The 16,002-nt window shown below is 44.8% G+C and overlaps 1 protein-coding gene across 8 annotated transcripts in view; it reads left to right on the forward strand.

The window, feature by feature from the left end:
- The first annotated feature begins 6,674 nt into the window (after positions 1–6,674).
- Positions 6,675–16,002, forward strand: part of TRAPPC8 (trafficking protein particle complex subunit 8) — a 102,456-nt gene continuing 93,128 nt past the window's right edge. For 4 of the 8 annotated variants that reach the window (XM_075920768.1, XM_075920767.1, XM_075920773.1 and 1 more), the window contains exon 1: positions 6,675–7,057. In XM_075920768.1, the coding sequence (XP_075776883.1) occupies positions 6,901–7,057 (157 nt within the window). In that variant the 5' untranslated portion in view covers positions 6,675–6,900. The remainder of the gene's footprint in view (positions 7,058–16,002) is intronic. The other 4 variants (XM_014568782.2, XM_075920769.1, XM_075920771.1 and 1 more) reach the window with 1 other exon arrangement.

Below are 16,002 nucleotides of genomic sequence, written 5' to 3' on the forward strand. Positions count from 1 at the left end.
TAAACATCCTAACAGTTAGGAAGTTTTTCCTAATGTCCAACCTAAACCTCCCATGCTGCAGTTTAAGCCCATTGCTTCTTATCCTATCATCAGAGGTGAAGAAGAATAATTCTTTTCCCTTCTCCTTTTAACAAAAATGGTCATCATGTCCCCTCTGTCTTATCCAATAATGTTAACCCTTTTTTTAAGATAAGAAAAGAAAATATCACATTTACTATTAAAATACATTTAAAAGTTGCTTTAAACAAGTATTCTAGCGCATTGTCATTTAACCCTACAATATTATTAAAATAATAACTTAATAGCAAATTAAGGATGTTAAGAGGCGGATAATCCACTAATTGTGTAGTTGATAAAATTTTTATTAATTACACGATTAGTCAGTAAAGGAAGGCTTCCTCAGTCCCCGCTCGCACCAGGTCTAGGAGCTACTCTGGGTGCAGCTTAAATGTAGTAAGAGCAGGGTGTGCAGGTATCCAGGCTCCTACTACATTTAAACTACAGAGGCACAATTGGGGGTAGGTCCTGGACTTGGCGTGAGCCAGGACTGAGCAATCTTACTACATTTAAACTGCAGGGTCACAGCAGGGATAGTTCCTGGACCTGGCACGAGCTGGGACTGAGCCGGGCTTGCTCAGTCCATCAGCCCCTGTCCACTGGGGAGGTCCTGCAGGGAACCAGGACCTCCTGCAGATAGCGGCTGCTGCCAGAGAAGCCTCCGTTTATGGTGGCTGGGGCTCCCCTGCCTCCTCTCCCCGTGCTGTTGCCTCTATCTGCTAAAGGCAGCAGCGTAGAGCGGGGCAGGCAGCACTGTGGAGACGATGCTGGAGGGAACTGGCTTTTAAGCCAGCTCCCCCCAGCACTGACTCCTGCTTCCCTCCCTCCCATTGCTGTGTCTAATACAAAGTGAATAGTTGTGTAGTCGACTACTTGTTTAAATCCTTATAGCAAATACTTATACAGTCAATATTTCAGGGGATTTAAAAATATGGCTAGCATGGATAACAGAAGTTTTGTCAGAATCTTTTAGTTTTTCCACTGACTCAGGGAATAAAAACTTAAGTGCTATAAAAGCGGCATAATATGATTTTAAATAATGAATTTAACTCTTATAGTTCTGATTAACATTTTTGCAACTTGAGCAATTGATTTCTTCTCACTTTTCCTCTATTGTCTGTCCGTACCAAGTAGATTGCCACGTCCATAACTTCGTTTTAGAGTGCTAGGCTGGAACTGATCATCAGGATTTTACATGCCTATACTCTCTACTTCCTACGTTTTTGTGTTCCTCCTACAATATTGTTTTTAAAACTCACCCCTGCCATAATGGTTACAGAAAACTGCCACTTGATAACAAGCTAGGCAAGTTGGTTGACTAAGAATTGTACAACAGAATTCCACTTGTCATCACTTACAGCCCACAACTCAAACCCCTCCAACGCATTATCAATAATCTACAACCTATCCTGGAAAAGGACTCCTCACTCTCACAGGCTTTGGGGGAAAGGCCAATCCTCACCTACAGACAACTCCCTAACCTCAAACAAATTCTAGTAACCACGTAACGCACTTCCATCATAATCATCCAGGAACCCACCCCTGCAATCAGCTCCAGTGCCAACTCTGCCCACACATTTCTACACAAGGGATTTCATCCTGCTGGAAAGGTATAACAAGTGGGGTTCCGCAGGGGTCTGTTTTGGGACCGGCTCTGTTCAATATCTTCATCAACAATTTAGATATTGGTATAGAAAGTACGCTTGTTAAGTTTGCAGATGATACCAAGCTGTGAGGGGTTGCGACTGCTCTGGAGGATAGGGTCATAATTCAAAATGATCTGGACAAATTGGAGAAATGGTCTGAGGTAAACAGGATGAAGTTTAATAAAGACAAATGCAAAGTGCTCCACTTAGGAAGGAACAATCAGTTTCACACATACAGAATGGGAAGCGACTGTCTAGGAAGGAGTACGGCAGAAAGGGATCTAGGAGTTACAGTGGACCACAAGCTGAGTATGAGTCAGCAGTGTGATGCTGTTGCATAAAAAGCAAACATGATTCTGGGATGCATTAACAGGAGTGTTGTGAGCAAGACTCAAGAAGTCATTCTTCCGCTCTACTCTGCACTGGTTAGGCCTCAGTTGGAATATAGTGTCCAGTTCTGGGCACCACATTTCAAGAAAGATGTGGAGAAATTGGAGAGGGTCCAGAGAAGAGCAACAAGAATGATAAAAGGTCTAGAGAACATGACCTATGAAGGAAGGCTGAAAGAATTGGGTTTGTTTAGTTTAGAAAAGAGAAGACTGAGGGGGGACATGATAGCCATTTTCAGGTATCTAAAAGGGTGTCATAAGGAGGAGGGAGAAAACTTGTTCACCTTGGCCTCTGAGGATAGAACAAAAAGCAATGGGCTTAAACTGCAGCAAGGGAGGTTTAGGTTGGACATTAGGAAAAAGTTCCTAACTGTCAGAGTAGTTAAACACTGGAATAAATTGCCCAGGGAGGTTGTAGACTCCCCATCTCTGGAGATATTTAAGAGTAGGTTAGATAAATGTCTATCCAGGATGGTCTAGACAGTATTTGGTCCTGCCATGGGGCCAGAGGACTGGATTTGAGGTCCCTTCCAGTCCTAGTATTCTATGATTCTATGATCACTGGACCCAACAACATCAGCCACTACATCAGGGGCTCATTTAACTGCACATCCACTAATGTGATCTATGCCATCAAATGCCAGCAATGCCCCACTGCCATGTATATTGGCCAAACTGAACAGTCTCTGTCACGTTACTGGATCTTGAGGGGAGCAGTCAGATCACTGATGCACCCATAGGTGGGGGTGTTGGCCCCAAGAATGGTATAGAAGGGGGCCATGTGATGTATTGAATAGAAGGTTACTGTCTGCTGATCCTGTGTACGCTATTTATGTGAGTGTATAATGTCTGTGTGTGTAGGTAGGAATCTGTAATCTGTGTGGAAACTGAATATTTCTCTGAATGTGGTTGAGCATTGGGCAGAGCCTGGCCTATGGACATGCTAATTAGTGAGGCCCTGTGGGACAATGACACTCGATGGGCCAAGGACACACCTAAAGCATGAGGGCGGAGGCCTAAGAGCTGCAGCAGAGAGAGGCTGATGGCCAGGTGACCGGCTGCGGCCAAGGAGAGGCCAGGAAGGATGTATAAAGAGGCCATGTGGGGGGACTCCATTTTGTTCTCAGCTCAGCACTTCATCCCAGAGGCAGCATTGCGGGGATCGAAGAGCCTGGAAGACCTGTGAACCCATCCTGATCCTAGGATGTGCAACAAGAACTTTTAAACCAGCAGCTGTGACATCTCTGCTAGAGCCTGCATCGAGAACTGGGAGATTCGGTGCATGTAACGTACTTCCTTTAACAACCTTACTCTCATGCTTTTCTTTATTGTAATAATAAACCTTTAGTTGTTAGATGCTAAAGGATTGGCCCAGCGTGATTTGTGGGAAAGGTCCAAAGGGTAAATTGACCAGGGACTGTGGCTGGTTTCTTGGAACCGGACAGGACTTGTTTGGGGTAGGTGGGATTGGGTGCTAGGACCCCCCACCTGTGTATGAGGCCCGGGGCCATCTGGGGCACGGATATTGCTGGGGTGTTGGAGGGGTTTTGCTCGTGAGGCTTCAGGCAGGCTGCTGGAGCGCTCTGTGGGACTGGTTTGTGGCCTGTTTGGAGAGGTCACCAGTCTGGGGGCTATAAGGAGCCCCGGATTTGAGCAATTCGCCCTGAGCGGATGCCCTCAGCTGTGCCCAGACCTGGCCCGATCCGTCACAGTCTCTACGGGAAAGAATTAATGGACACAAATCAGATATCTGAAAAGGCAACACACAGAAACCTGTTGGAGAGCACTTCCTGCCCAGGCACTCATTAATGGATCTCCAAATCTCCATGTTGTTTCAGGCCAATTCCACAACCAAATACACAGACAAGGGTTGGAACTTAACTTCATTTACAAGTTTAATTCTTATCAGTTTGGAATGAACAGAGATATCAGCTGGCTAACACGCTACCTTCTACATCCTAATGACTTAACCAACCTAACAATGGAGATGCTAATTGTTCTTATCAGCCTCTTGTAACTTAAACAATCTATTCGCTGTCATTTTTCTCTCCCCTCCCCCACTTCCCTTATTTATTCTTGGATCTGGACTTTTAATACTGCAATCATTTGAAGAAGTGGGTTTTGCCCACGAAAACTCATGATACCATCTACATGTTTTGTTAGTCTTTAAGGTGCTACTAGATTATCCCTTGTTTTTTAAGATTTTTACACAGCTATTCTGCTAAAAATCCTATTACATTTTATCCTGGTCCTTCTCTCATCTGCTTGTTTGTGCCAGCCACCTCTTATATCCTATCTTTTTGTACATGGTGCAAAGATTATCATTTATTATTTTTAAACTGATTGAGATTTTTAAACAATCAGCTTCACATTGTGTGTGTTTTCGGGAATTAGAGCTGTTGGTGATCCAGATGTCAACAGTCAATAGCACCATCTACTGTAGAAACAGTAATCAGCATTCAATAGTATCAGGGATAAAATCAATGGAAGTTTGCCATTTGACTTCAGTGGGGCTAGGATTGCTCCCCTAGGAGTTTAAAACAAAACCATAAGCTATGTGATCTCAAGTGCTCTCTTGCTACTTCCAGGACTAGCTGCATGAAGGTGACAACATTTGTTTGCTAACTGGTTTTGTACTATATGAAATAGAATTTATTTAAATGTAACCACTTTTCCTAGTCAAGATAACCCCTCTAATTGCGCACTTCCAGGAGCCTGAATTGAACTCATCTTTGGCTTTTGGGATCCCAGGCAATAGGGAATCTATGGTGTAAATTTCCTAGCACGTGGTGTAACCACTAATGTTCATGTGTATAAATGAATGGAGAATTACAAATGAACATATTGGGTTCAATTGCATATCCCAGTGCTTGCAAGATATGTCAGCTGTGCTAAAGATTCATGTGCCCTCCTCCCCGCATGCTTCATCCACCATTCAAGAGGACATGCACCCATGCTGATGATGGATTCTGCTCAACAAGAATCCAAAGCAGAGTTAATCAATGCATGCTCATTTTCATCATCTGAGTTAGTTGACCCCAGCATAAGGTTGATTTTCTTTTCTGGTGGTTTGGGTTCTGTAGTGTTGCTCTTTTACAACTTCTGAAAGCATGCTCCATAGCTCATCCCGCTCAGATTCTGGGCGGTGCTTCAAATTCTTAAACCTTGGGTGATTATAGCTACTTTTAGAAATTTCAAACAAGCATGTACTGGGTCATCATCCAAGACTGCCATAACATGAAATATATGGTACAATGTGGGTAAAACAGAAGAGGAGACATAAAATTCTCCTTCCAAGCAGTTCAGTCACACATATAATTAAGGCATTATTTTTAATGAGCATCATCAGCATGGAAGCATATCCTCTGTAATGCTGGCCAAAGCATGAAGGGACATATCATTTAGCATATCTGGCACATTAATACCTGTATTGCCAGCAAGGACATCAGGCCCCATCACACTCTGCACACTCTGGCTGTATCCTTTCCCTATGACTCTTTGTTTTTGAGACTCTTAATAAAGTTAGGTGGGTAACATAAATTTTGGTTCTCTGGCAATTCAGGTCAAAGACAAAAGTGGTTTTCTTAGCCCCCTCTCCCCCGCCCCCGCTCCCTTTCCCAAATTGAAAAGCTAAACACGTTTTGGGTTGACTGAAAAGTTTGCTTTGATAAAACTGAAATGTTTTGTTTTGATATTGACCATTTTAAAACATTTTTGATTTTTTAAGAACAAAATCAAAGGAAATTTTGAAACAAAAAGTTGTTTTGAAACAAAACATGAAAACATTTAATTTTCTTGGGGGTTTTCTAACCAAAACCAGTTAACAAATCAACAAAAATCTCAACAATTTTTAATGTTACCAAATGGACATTATTTGCCAAAAAGAATCAGCTGAAAAATTTCAGTTAGCGGTCTGAATTGTGAGTCATTGTTTAGTTCTGCATTATGCCCTCTGAAGACAATCATCTTTGTGATGCTTTATGTTCAGGTGAGTACAGTGTCTTCTTAAAGCCACATGCGTTGGGATTTCCTGGTTTGCCATGTGTGCTATCCCTTAGACGCTAGGTGGCATGAATCATGTTGGGGTTTTATGGGTCTTGGGAATTCTGTTCCTTGGCACGGGAACTGAACACAACTGGGGTTTGCTTGAAGCCCGGCAGTTGGGGAGTCCTGCATTTGGCTGGGCATAGAGGCCCCCCCAGATATTTGAGGGCTGTGATTTTGGCTGGATGTCACTCCCTTCCCCCGCGCAGGCGGGGGGCTACATGGAGCCCCCTGGCAGGTTAGAAGCGCTACACGGCAGGGCACGGCGTTGAGGACAGGTACTTGGCTGAGCCTGAGTCTCCTTGCCCAGGCCTTTGGCTTGACACGGTTCCAGGCAGGCTGGGGTCCCGGCGCTATACAGCGAGGGAACGCGCCCTCCAGCGCGCGCACCAGCACACAGCCACGCCCAAGGCACCCCGGGCACGAAGGCGCGCGGCCGCTTGACTATGACGCGCGGCTCCAGAGCCACGAGCATTCTCCGGTGGCGCGCGGGCCCGTCCCCCTAGTCCACTTCCGACCCCGGCGTTGCGCTCAGCTGAGGGCCCCGCCCTGCCCCTCCCTTTCACCCAATCACGTGAGCGGCCGCGGAGGCTGCCGGGATCGGGCTGTAGCCTCGGCTTAGGCTCAATATGGCGGCTGCGGGCGAGCGCTGAGGGGCCGGAGGGGTAGATTTGGTGGCGCTCGGGGCCGGCCGGAGCGCGGGAGGCGGCTCGGGGCTGAGGGCGGCGGCGGCAGCGGTCGAGGCAGCGAGCGGCGGCGGGGAGATGGCCCAGTGCGTGCAGTCGGTGCAGGAGTTCATCCAGGACTCGTTCGTGCCCTTGGTGGCCGCGCTGTGCAGCGAGGAGGCGGAGAGACTCACCCGCAAGAACAACCTGGGCTTCTCCGAGCTGGTCAAGCCCTTCTGCCGCCTCACCTCGGAAGGTCTGTGCGGGCGGGAGGGACGGGGCTTGTTTACATGGCAGCCGCCGGGGCGGGGCAGAGGAGCTGTCACTTGCACCCGCCCTAGGGCTGGCGGACGGGGAGAGCGGGGGGCGTCCTGCCCCCACCCCAGCGTGGTGCGAAGGGCCGGCCTGAGTGGTGCTGGCCCTGCTCGCCGCCCCGCCGCGCTGCCCTCGGGCCGGGGAAGAAGATGGGAGCTCCTCGCACTCCTTGGCCGGGGACAGATGCGGAATGGGGCAGGTGTCTCGCCCGGGGAAGCGGAGACTCGCTTTTAAGGGACGATTCCTGATCAGGTCTTGTAAGACCCGCCTGGGCGGAGAGGCAGGCGCAACAATACACACAGCTTAGAAGTGACGCTCTGCTCTGGAGAGGGACGTGTTTCCCCATGAAGTGGGGATTTTTTTTGTTTGTTTTAAATGCTAGCGTGGTGAAATCTCGCTTGGTCAGGCTTGTCCCCAGAACTTTTGACATCCCACTTATCGCAGTACATGCCTTCAGTTTTCTGGCACAGCCCGTTGTAAAACAGGAACTGTGTCAATCCACAATATGGCATTCAGAAAGTTAAAATACTTTCAGGTTCTTAACTTGTTTCTGAGTCCCACTGTCACTTTGCATAGGTTCTGTCTTTCTGTTATATATGCTTTCTCTGTTATATGGAAGGTCCAGATAGAGAAGAGGAGAAATGGACTGTCTATGCAAGCTATACAGTGAAACTAGCATTACACAAATACTGTCAAATACATAAATTAATCATGCATGAAGAAACAGAGAAAACATGTTTTTTCTTGTGTTTAATTTATAATTCTAGTTGTTATAAAACTTCTAAATTAAATTCTTGTAGTAACTTCAAATTGAAGATCTTTTTAAAGGTCAGCTCATGAGGAGAATTACAGGTAACTTTGCAGCATTTAATATTAGTTTGTTTTCTAAGTTCATATCAACTGAACTGAGTTTTATGCCAGTTTCTTATGGTGGAAAGAATTAAAGAAATTCATGGCAAATTTGTCAAAATTGCTCTTGAATTGCATCTGATTTACTTTATAAAATAGTTTCAGTGGATTCTGCTCACTTAAAATCTAAGCAATTTAAAATGTTAAATGCAATTCTATGGCCTATACCTGCTAATCTTTGTTTGCAACCATATTTTTCTGCTTTCAGAAATATTTCTCCCCTTTGTTGTTGCAACATGAAAACACTCTGATAGTATAAAGGAATCTGGTTTATTGGAAAACTATGTGCATTTTCTTTGTTATATACCAAATATTTTTTTCCTCTACTGTCCTTTAATTGTAGCCTTCTTAGGTGGTGTAAGAATAATTGGTTAAAAAGTGAGTCCTTTCTTAATTAGAGAAGCAGCATTTAAAATAATGGCCTCAGATGTAGGCTCCCTCCAAACCCACCACTATCCTTTGAATTCTTACAGTTGCCAATAGGTAAAATTCAAAAGTGAAACTTATGCAATAAGTTCAATTAAAGTTGATGTTTAATCTTTATAAATTATATTTTGAGCCATCCTGGTGTATTCTGCATATTTAGTGGACATAACTTTATTAACTTGCCTTTTTAAAGGACACATAATGACAACTGATACTTATCACCTAATTTACTAACATTTATTGCTGCATACTTCAAAACTGTATATCCCAGTGTTAACACTTTTATTTTAGATAAAATTCTTGCAACCTTTCATTAAAAACAAAACCGTACGCGCTTTCCCGGTATAATTTAATACTGACATTAGGGAGGCAATAGTGTATTTGATTAACTGATCAGCAAAAGCTTATAGGTTAATGCTATAGACTACATGCATTCTCTTCTCTTCCCCTCCTACCCCTGGTAACTTTTTAAGCAGGCTGACCTAGCTTAGTTCTGGCTTATGCTGGGTCTGGGACCTATCCCTGCTGCAGCTCTGATTTTAATGTGTATTAGAAGCCAGATGAGCACCTAAGCTCAGTTCTGGCTTACACCAGGTCCAGGATCTCAGACCCGGCCCTCCCCCTTCCCCTCCTCCTGCACCCCCCTCCGGACAGGGGCTGCTGAGCCTCTATATCAGAGGCAGTAGCATGGGGTGACAGGCAGAGCTGGTCCATGACTGGAGCTGTTTTTTAAATTGGCTCCCGTTGCGGAACAGCTCCTGCTTGGCACCCTGGGATGCTGCCTCTGATACAGAGGCAGCAGGGATGGCATGGCAGGGGGCTCCTCAGCAGTGGGGCTGTGCACTGACTGTTGGCCCCACCCCTGTAGACTATAGAATAGTCAAGTAACTGATAAGAATTTATGAGGTTAATCAACTATTCAGTTAACCAATATTTAACATCCCTAACTTAAGAACGCCAAAAGAAGTAGAGTAGTCAAGGATTAGCTTCCAACCCTGTTTAAGCAACCTGTGAGGTTGTGTATTAATCATGGAAGTGTAAATCTGGAAGGGATTCCAAAAGATCACCTACTTAGAGTACCCCTCAGGATGAGGCAAACCCAAGTAAACTTAGACCATTCCTGTTTTTAAAATCTGTTAAGGTGGGAATTTCACAAACTCCCTTGGAACCATATTCCAATATTTAACAGTCCTCATGGTTAGCTAAAATAGGAGGAAGAACTTTCTATACCTCCCTTGCTGCGGATTAGGCCAACTTTTCTTTTCCTATCTTCAGTTGACATGGAGCACAACTGATCATTGTTTTCTTTGTAATAGCCCTTAACATAGGCTACTACTACACTTGGAGCTGAAGTATGAGTCTTAGCTCAGGTAAGCATGCTTTTGCTAGTTCTTATTGAGCTATCTTGCTAAAAGTAAGGTTATTAAGCGGTAGTTGACTAGTTGTGTACTTAACACAATTAGCTGATAAGCTGTGGCACTGCAGTTAAAATGTAATAGGAGCTGGGCCTGCAGGCGGCCTGGCTCTTACCCCTGCGGTGGTTCTGCAGTTTAAATGTAGTAAGTTTGGGACCTGGCACGAGCCCGGATTCAGTAGTCTCATCTTGCGCTGGGTTCTGAACTTCTGTAGCTCCTCTTTTTAAATGTAGATCTGCCTGGCTCATGCTACATTTAAAAGGCAGAGCCTCAGTAGGGAACCTGGTGTGAACTGGGACTGCTGAGTCCCAGCTTGTGCCGGGTCCACCACTGTGGCGATGCCTCACCTGTCCCCCTCCCCTACTCTCCCCCCAGGTGCACTGCGGAGAGTGCTGGAGGGAACCAGCTCCTGCTTCTCCCCCTTGCTGCCTCTGTAGGCAGTGTGGGGAGGGGGCTGGAAACGAATTTAAGTGGTAATTCAGTTACCTGATAAGCCTATTCTTATTGGGTAGTTGACTACTCGATAGTCGCTTACATCTCTAGCCAAAAGCAGTAGTGTAGTAGAATCATCCTAGGCAGTAGAAAGCAGAAGTGAGGGCAAGCTGCCCTGAATTTGTATGCAGAGCTCCAGATGGATTTGTACTCAGGGTGGCTAGTCCATGTTGCTGCTCATGTCTTCTCATTCTGTAGTGATGACACTGTTTTTAGTATGTTATGTGGATGAGGGCTAACTTACTGTGTAGTTGATCTGAAAATCACACCCCAGGCCCTGAGAGGAGAATGGAGTACTAGTTGAAGATTATCAGATTTTCCTTGAGTGCTTTTTCTCTAGATGAAACATGCCCATCTTTTTATCCTTTCCTCATAGATCGTTTTTTCTAAACTTTTTTATAATTTTTCATTGCTATCTTTTGTACTCTGTCTGGTTTACCTAATCTTCTTAAAGTGATGTGCACAAAACCAGACACATTACTCCAGCTTCACCTGTGCCCAAGTGGGATAGTTACCTCCTGTTTTACATATGACAGGAAGATTTGTAGTGGACAACTAGGGATTAACTTTGCTATAAGGGAAGTTTCTTTGCCATATCCATGTAGTTTGCATGTAATAGAGGTAGAAAGTAGAGAGGTTAAAATGTGGTTACTTTCCTAATTGAGTAGTTGATTATTGATAAGGGCAGACAGTTACAGTGCTTAGGCTGGCTTGCACCAGTTCATAGCGTAACCGCATTGTAAAGTACATGGAAGTTGGTGTGCAAAGATGCCGGATCAGTCTGTGGGTCTTTTATCATTCAGCATAATACTCCACCCTCTTTTCCTTCCCCAGTAGGAAACAGAGCGCTTGGACACATTGCTGTGGAGTTTGCTTCCATGCTTGAAAGACCTTGTAGTGTAAATAACATCTTCATTCTGCAAATGCTAACCCTAGTAGTGCTCGTTACTTTTGAGTCACTGAGGTACTCTGAAGAGCCAAAAAACTACATTAGAAAACAGAGATCTGGCATCTTCCCTTAATGGTTTTCAGTACCTGTCCCCAAACAAATTGTATAGCAGTCTGTTTTCTGGACCCCAAGTGGTTTCCATGGAGGTTTAGAAATTGTTTGAGAACAGCTATCTCTCCTAGCCATAGTTTCACTACAGCTCCTGAGCTGGGGCTCAGAGCCAGACATGACAGGTTATAAATACTTGGATTCTTTTTCACAAAGACATTCTGGTAACTGGAATTCTTTTCCAGCCAGAACTTCTCTTTTCTCCCACTGCCAACCCCACCCTCTGTGGCTCACAGGGAATCCCACTCTTTTCTCCCTGCTGCCCAGTGCAGCTAGAGATCAGATTTTCAGTCTCATCCAGAACCTCCTCTCCCTTCCCCTTCTCCCCCTGCCAGGTGGGCTGAAATGGTGGTGGACTACTGTCCTCTACCTGCTGTTTTAGCACAGCTGTAGGTCACACTTCCAGTCTCTCTCAACCTCCTCCTCCCCCGTAGCCCATCTGGGGCTGCATGGAATGGAATGCCCCTCTGCCCGGCAGGTGCCACTGAAGCGGGGCTTTCTCTTGGCTGTCATAGGCAGCGTGGCTGGGAGTGGGATGGACGTCTCAAACTTTACCACCTCCCTAACTCCACCTGAGCCACTGATCATTATCCACCCCTCTTTTGCCCCTTTCTCCCTAGCTCACCTGCCACCATGTTGTCTTCAGGCTAAAGGTGCAGGAGCCTCGGAAGCACCCAGTTAGTGGAGCCACAGCCATGCCTGCCACTAATTAGATGTGCAGCCCTTCATTTCTTCCTGTGCAGGCACACAAGTATACACCCCACCAGGAACTATGGTCACAGCTTCCATACCTGTATCTGGGACTCTGCTTGTGCCCTGCTTGGGGCTCTGTTGATACCCTAGGAAGGGATGCTGGGCATCTGGGCATTTTGGCCCTGCCTGAACCCTGCGCCCGGGGTCCCCACTACAGATTTTCCAGTGCCTATGTCTCACAGTGAATCATGCACATCTATGTATTATTTTTCAAATGCTTTTATTAACAACAAAACCAGCCTAGTCTTATGTGCAAAAATTAAACTAACTTTTAAACTTTGTGCTTAGTAACCCTGAGTGCTGTCCAAACCGAAAACAACAGAGCATCAGGTTACACTTGCAATTCTACTTTTTCTTTTTAAGAAAAATTAACATGGTTACATTGTTTGGCCTCAGCCTTCAGTGAAGCCAATTAACAGTAAAGCCAGTGCTAGAAAACACAGGTTCTGAAGGCACTGAGGCCCCTGGAATGCACTGGTAACTCTTCGCCAATTTTCCAACCCTTGGAAAATGCTGAGCATTGATTTTTTTCACCACTCCAGAGGACTGCATTCCAATGAAGGGCAAAGCTCCCTGAAGTAATTATTCATTTAATTTTCCACAGTATTCTCCTCAGTATCCTTTTTGGTGTGACCTTCACCTAGAAGCATTACCGTGCCATTTGTCTTTTTCTTCAGTGCTGGCTCTATTGGCTGGTCTGGCTCAGCAGCTATTAGTTCAGCCCCAGCACTTGTAGATTCTTTTGTTTCTAGTGCTGATGCAAGTTCAAGAAGCTTTTCCTTCAAGAAGCATCCTGGATAGCAGATGAAAGAAACTGCATGTGCTTATGGCATGGATCTAACAAGGGGGAAATAAGTGCCTGTTTGGTAGTTATGTCAGGGTCACCGGGTATCATGCGATGCTCCAGAGGAACTAACATAATTTTTGAAAGAATTGACAATTTTGTTCTCAGCAGAAGCTTCACTTTTAAAGTGTGTGGGGAGAAGACTGTTGCAAATTGGTTAAATATTCGAAATTAACTCTTTTCTTGTCTTAGCAGCAGATGTGACAGTTGTAGCACACTTTAAAGTGGAAAGCAATGGTATATTAAGTTCCATTACACAGCTGAAGGGTGCATGCATCATTTTGTCTTGTTTCAGTGCTATCAGAGCACAGCAGCCTATCTTTGTATAGAGCAGGGGTGTCCAAACTTTTTTCAAAGAGGGCCAGATTTGATGAAGTGAACATGCGTGAGGGACGACCATTTTGCATGACATTCTTTGAACCATTAAAATTAAATGCAAATTAACTATTTTATGCAAAGTTTATTGTAAACGGCATACTTTTCATTTCGTCACATGGATTACAAATCTAAACAGGTGTTAAATCACTCTGCCTTTCATATCTGAAGGCCAGATGAAAAAAAAAATCCAGAAAGCTGATATATATGTCAGGAACATTGTAAAGTACATTACATATTATTGGTAATAAAGGTTGTCTGTCAACTTTTAAGTTAAAAAAATATGAACAGGAACATAACACCAAGTATACATGTTGTGTCCAAATATATTTATAACTGATTTAGACCAACTGACATTAACTGAGATTTTACAATGTATTCATCTCAATTGAAAAAAAAACATGCCTGCACTAATGTGAAGGGTGAAACTGAGATCTGGACTGCAGCACATAGGCTAGGTCTGGTTCAAAGGCAGTGGTTTTGATGCGCAAAATGTCACGCAGGTGAGAGTCACTTAGTCTTGTCCTCTTGTGGTTCTTGTTAAAGTTCATAGCAGAGAATGTCTTCTCACACATATATGTTGAGCCAAACAAGCTCAGCATTTTCTTAGACAATGTTCGAATCTCTTGAAACCGGCTCTTATCCAGTTGGCGGTAAAAGTTCACAAGAGAGAGCTGTTGGTGATGACTGCGTAACTCGCTATCACAATGCAGCTCAATGAGCTCGAGCTGCAGCTGATCTGGAGCATCATCGGGGTCAACAGAGAATGGAGAGGAGAAAAGGCTGATCTCCTTTTCAATAGCTGCAAAATCCTGAAAGCGCCGTTTAAACTCCCCAGCCAGAGATGCGATGTCTGCTGCATACCTGCTCGTTTGCGCACTGATATTGTCCTGTGGAAAACTGTTCATTATTTCCTGCAACGCTGAAAAATGTATGGTATTGGGCTGCGATTGTGACAACTGCCTTATGAAAATTTGCAGCTTTGTTCCAAAGGCTTTGAGGTGTGAATAAACCTGGTTCACCGCTACATCTTTCCCCTGAAGACTTGTGTTCAGTACATTCAGATGCTTTGTTATGTCAACTAGAAACCCCAAATCAGCCAGCCAAATAGGATCAGATAGTTCTCGCATTGGTTGTCCCATTGTTTCCAAGAATTCTCTGATTTCCTTTCTGAGAGAGTAGAAACGCTGCAGTGCAGACCCCCGACTGAGCCATCTTACATCGTTGTGATATAAAACATCTTCGTATTCAGCCTGCATGTCCAGTAGAAACTGTTTAAACTGGTGGTGGCACAGGGCTTTAGAGCGAATAAAATTAATAATCTTTAGCACCGGTTTCATAACATGATCATATTTGAGATGTTTAGCACAGAGAACTTGTTGATGAATGATACAGTGGAGTTTAATAGCTTTGCCTCCTTCTTCGATCACCTTGTTACAGATTAGGGTTGATAATCCACTTCGTTCACCAGCCATGGCAGGTGCCCCATCAGTAATAATCCCAGTAATTTTGTTCCAAGGCAGTTTCATGTCATCTATGGCGGAACTAACAGAAACAAATAAATCTTTTCCTCTTGTTTGGTCCGTAAGGCTCTGGAGGTCAAGTAGCTCTTCAGTCACATTCATTTCATCGTCCACCCCTCTCATAAAAATCATCAACTGAGCTGTGTCAGATAGGTCCGTGCTTTCATCACAGGCTATTGAAAAGAAGTCAAAATCCACTCCTTTGGACGTCAACTGTCTCTTAATATCTGATTAAATCTCTTCAATTCTCCGTGCTACAGTGTTACGAGCTAGGCAAATGTTGGCAAACTCTTGCTTCTTCTCGGGACAGATGTTCTCAACCATTTTCATAACGCATTCTTTGATAAAGTCACCCTCAGCAAAAGATTTGCAATTTTTAGCAATTAACATTGCCACCTCATAGCTCGCCCTTGTGGCATTTTCATTTGATTCACGGGCTCTTGTGAAAAATCGCTGTTGTGACATTAAAACAGCTTCAAGATGCTTCAACTTTTCACTGCGGTTGCGCCCTGTTAGCTTGTCGTATGTGCTATGTCTCGACTGGTAGTGTCTCTTGACATTAAATTCCTTATAAACAGCCACAGTCTCTTGGCATATCAGACAAACACAGTGATTCCGTATTTCAGTGAAGAAATATTCCACTTTCCACCTGTCCTGGAAGCGGCGGCCCTCACTGTCGACATTCCTTCTCTTATTTACAGTCGCCATTTTTGAAATTGACCAGAAGGGGAAGGGATCATGTGAGCGCAGTGCCAGAGGTTTTGGTCTAAGTGTGTTCGTCCGAGCACTAATACACTGCCCAACAAGAATTCTCTTGCCTTTGTGGCTGTGTGTGGTGAAGAGTCTAAGGATGAGCTCAGGCGTGTTCGCAGCTCCACGTACCCGAGCCCGCCAGGAAGCTGACAGCGCGCAGCGCCAATCACAGGTACTGAGACATTTCCCGATCTCTGCAGCTGAGAACCGGGAAAATGTCTCAGTACCCGTGATTAGCGCTGCGCGCTGTCAGCTTCCCGGCGGGCTTGGGTACGTGGAGCTGCGAACACGCCCGAGCTCATCCTTAGTCCTGAGCAGCACTCGGGGATTCATTGGGGG

Source organism: Pelodiscus sinensis, chromosome 2 (genome assembly GCF_049634645.1).
Source record: "Pelodiscus sinensis isolate JC-2024 chromosome 2, ASM4963464v1, whole genome shotgun sequence".
In the NCBI taxonomy this organism is placed as follows: domain Eukaryota; kingdom Metazoa; phylum Chordata; order Testudines; family Trionychidae; genus Pelodiscus; species Pelodiscus sinensis.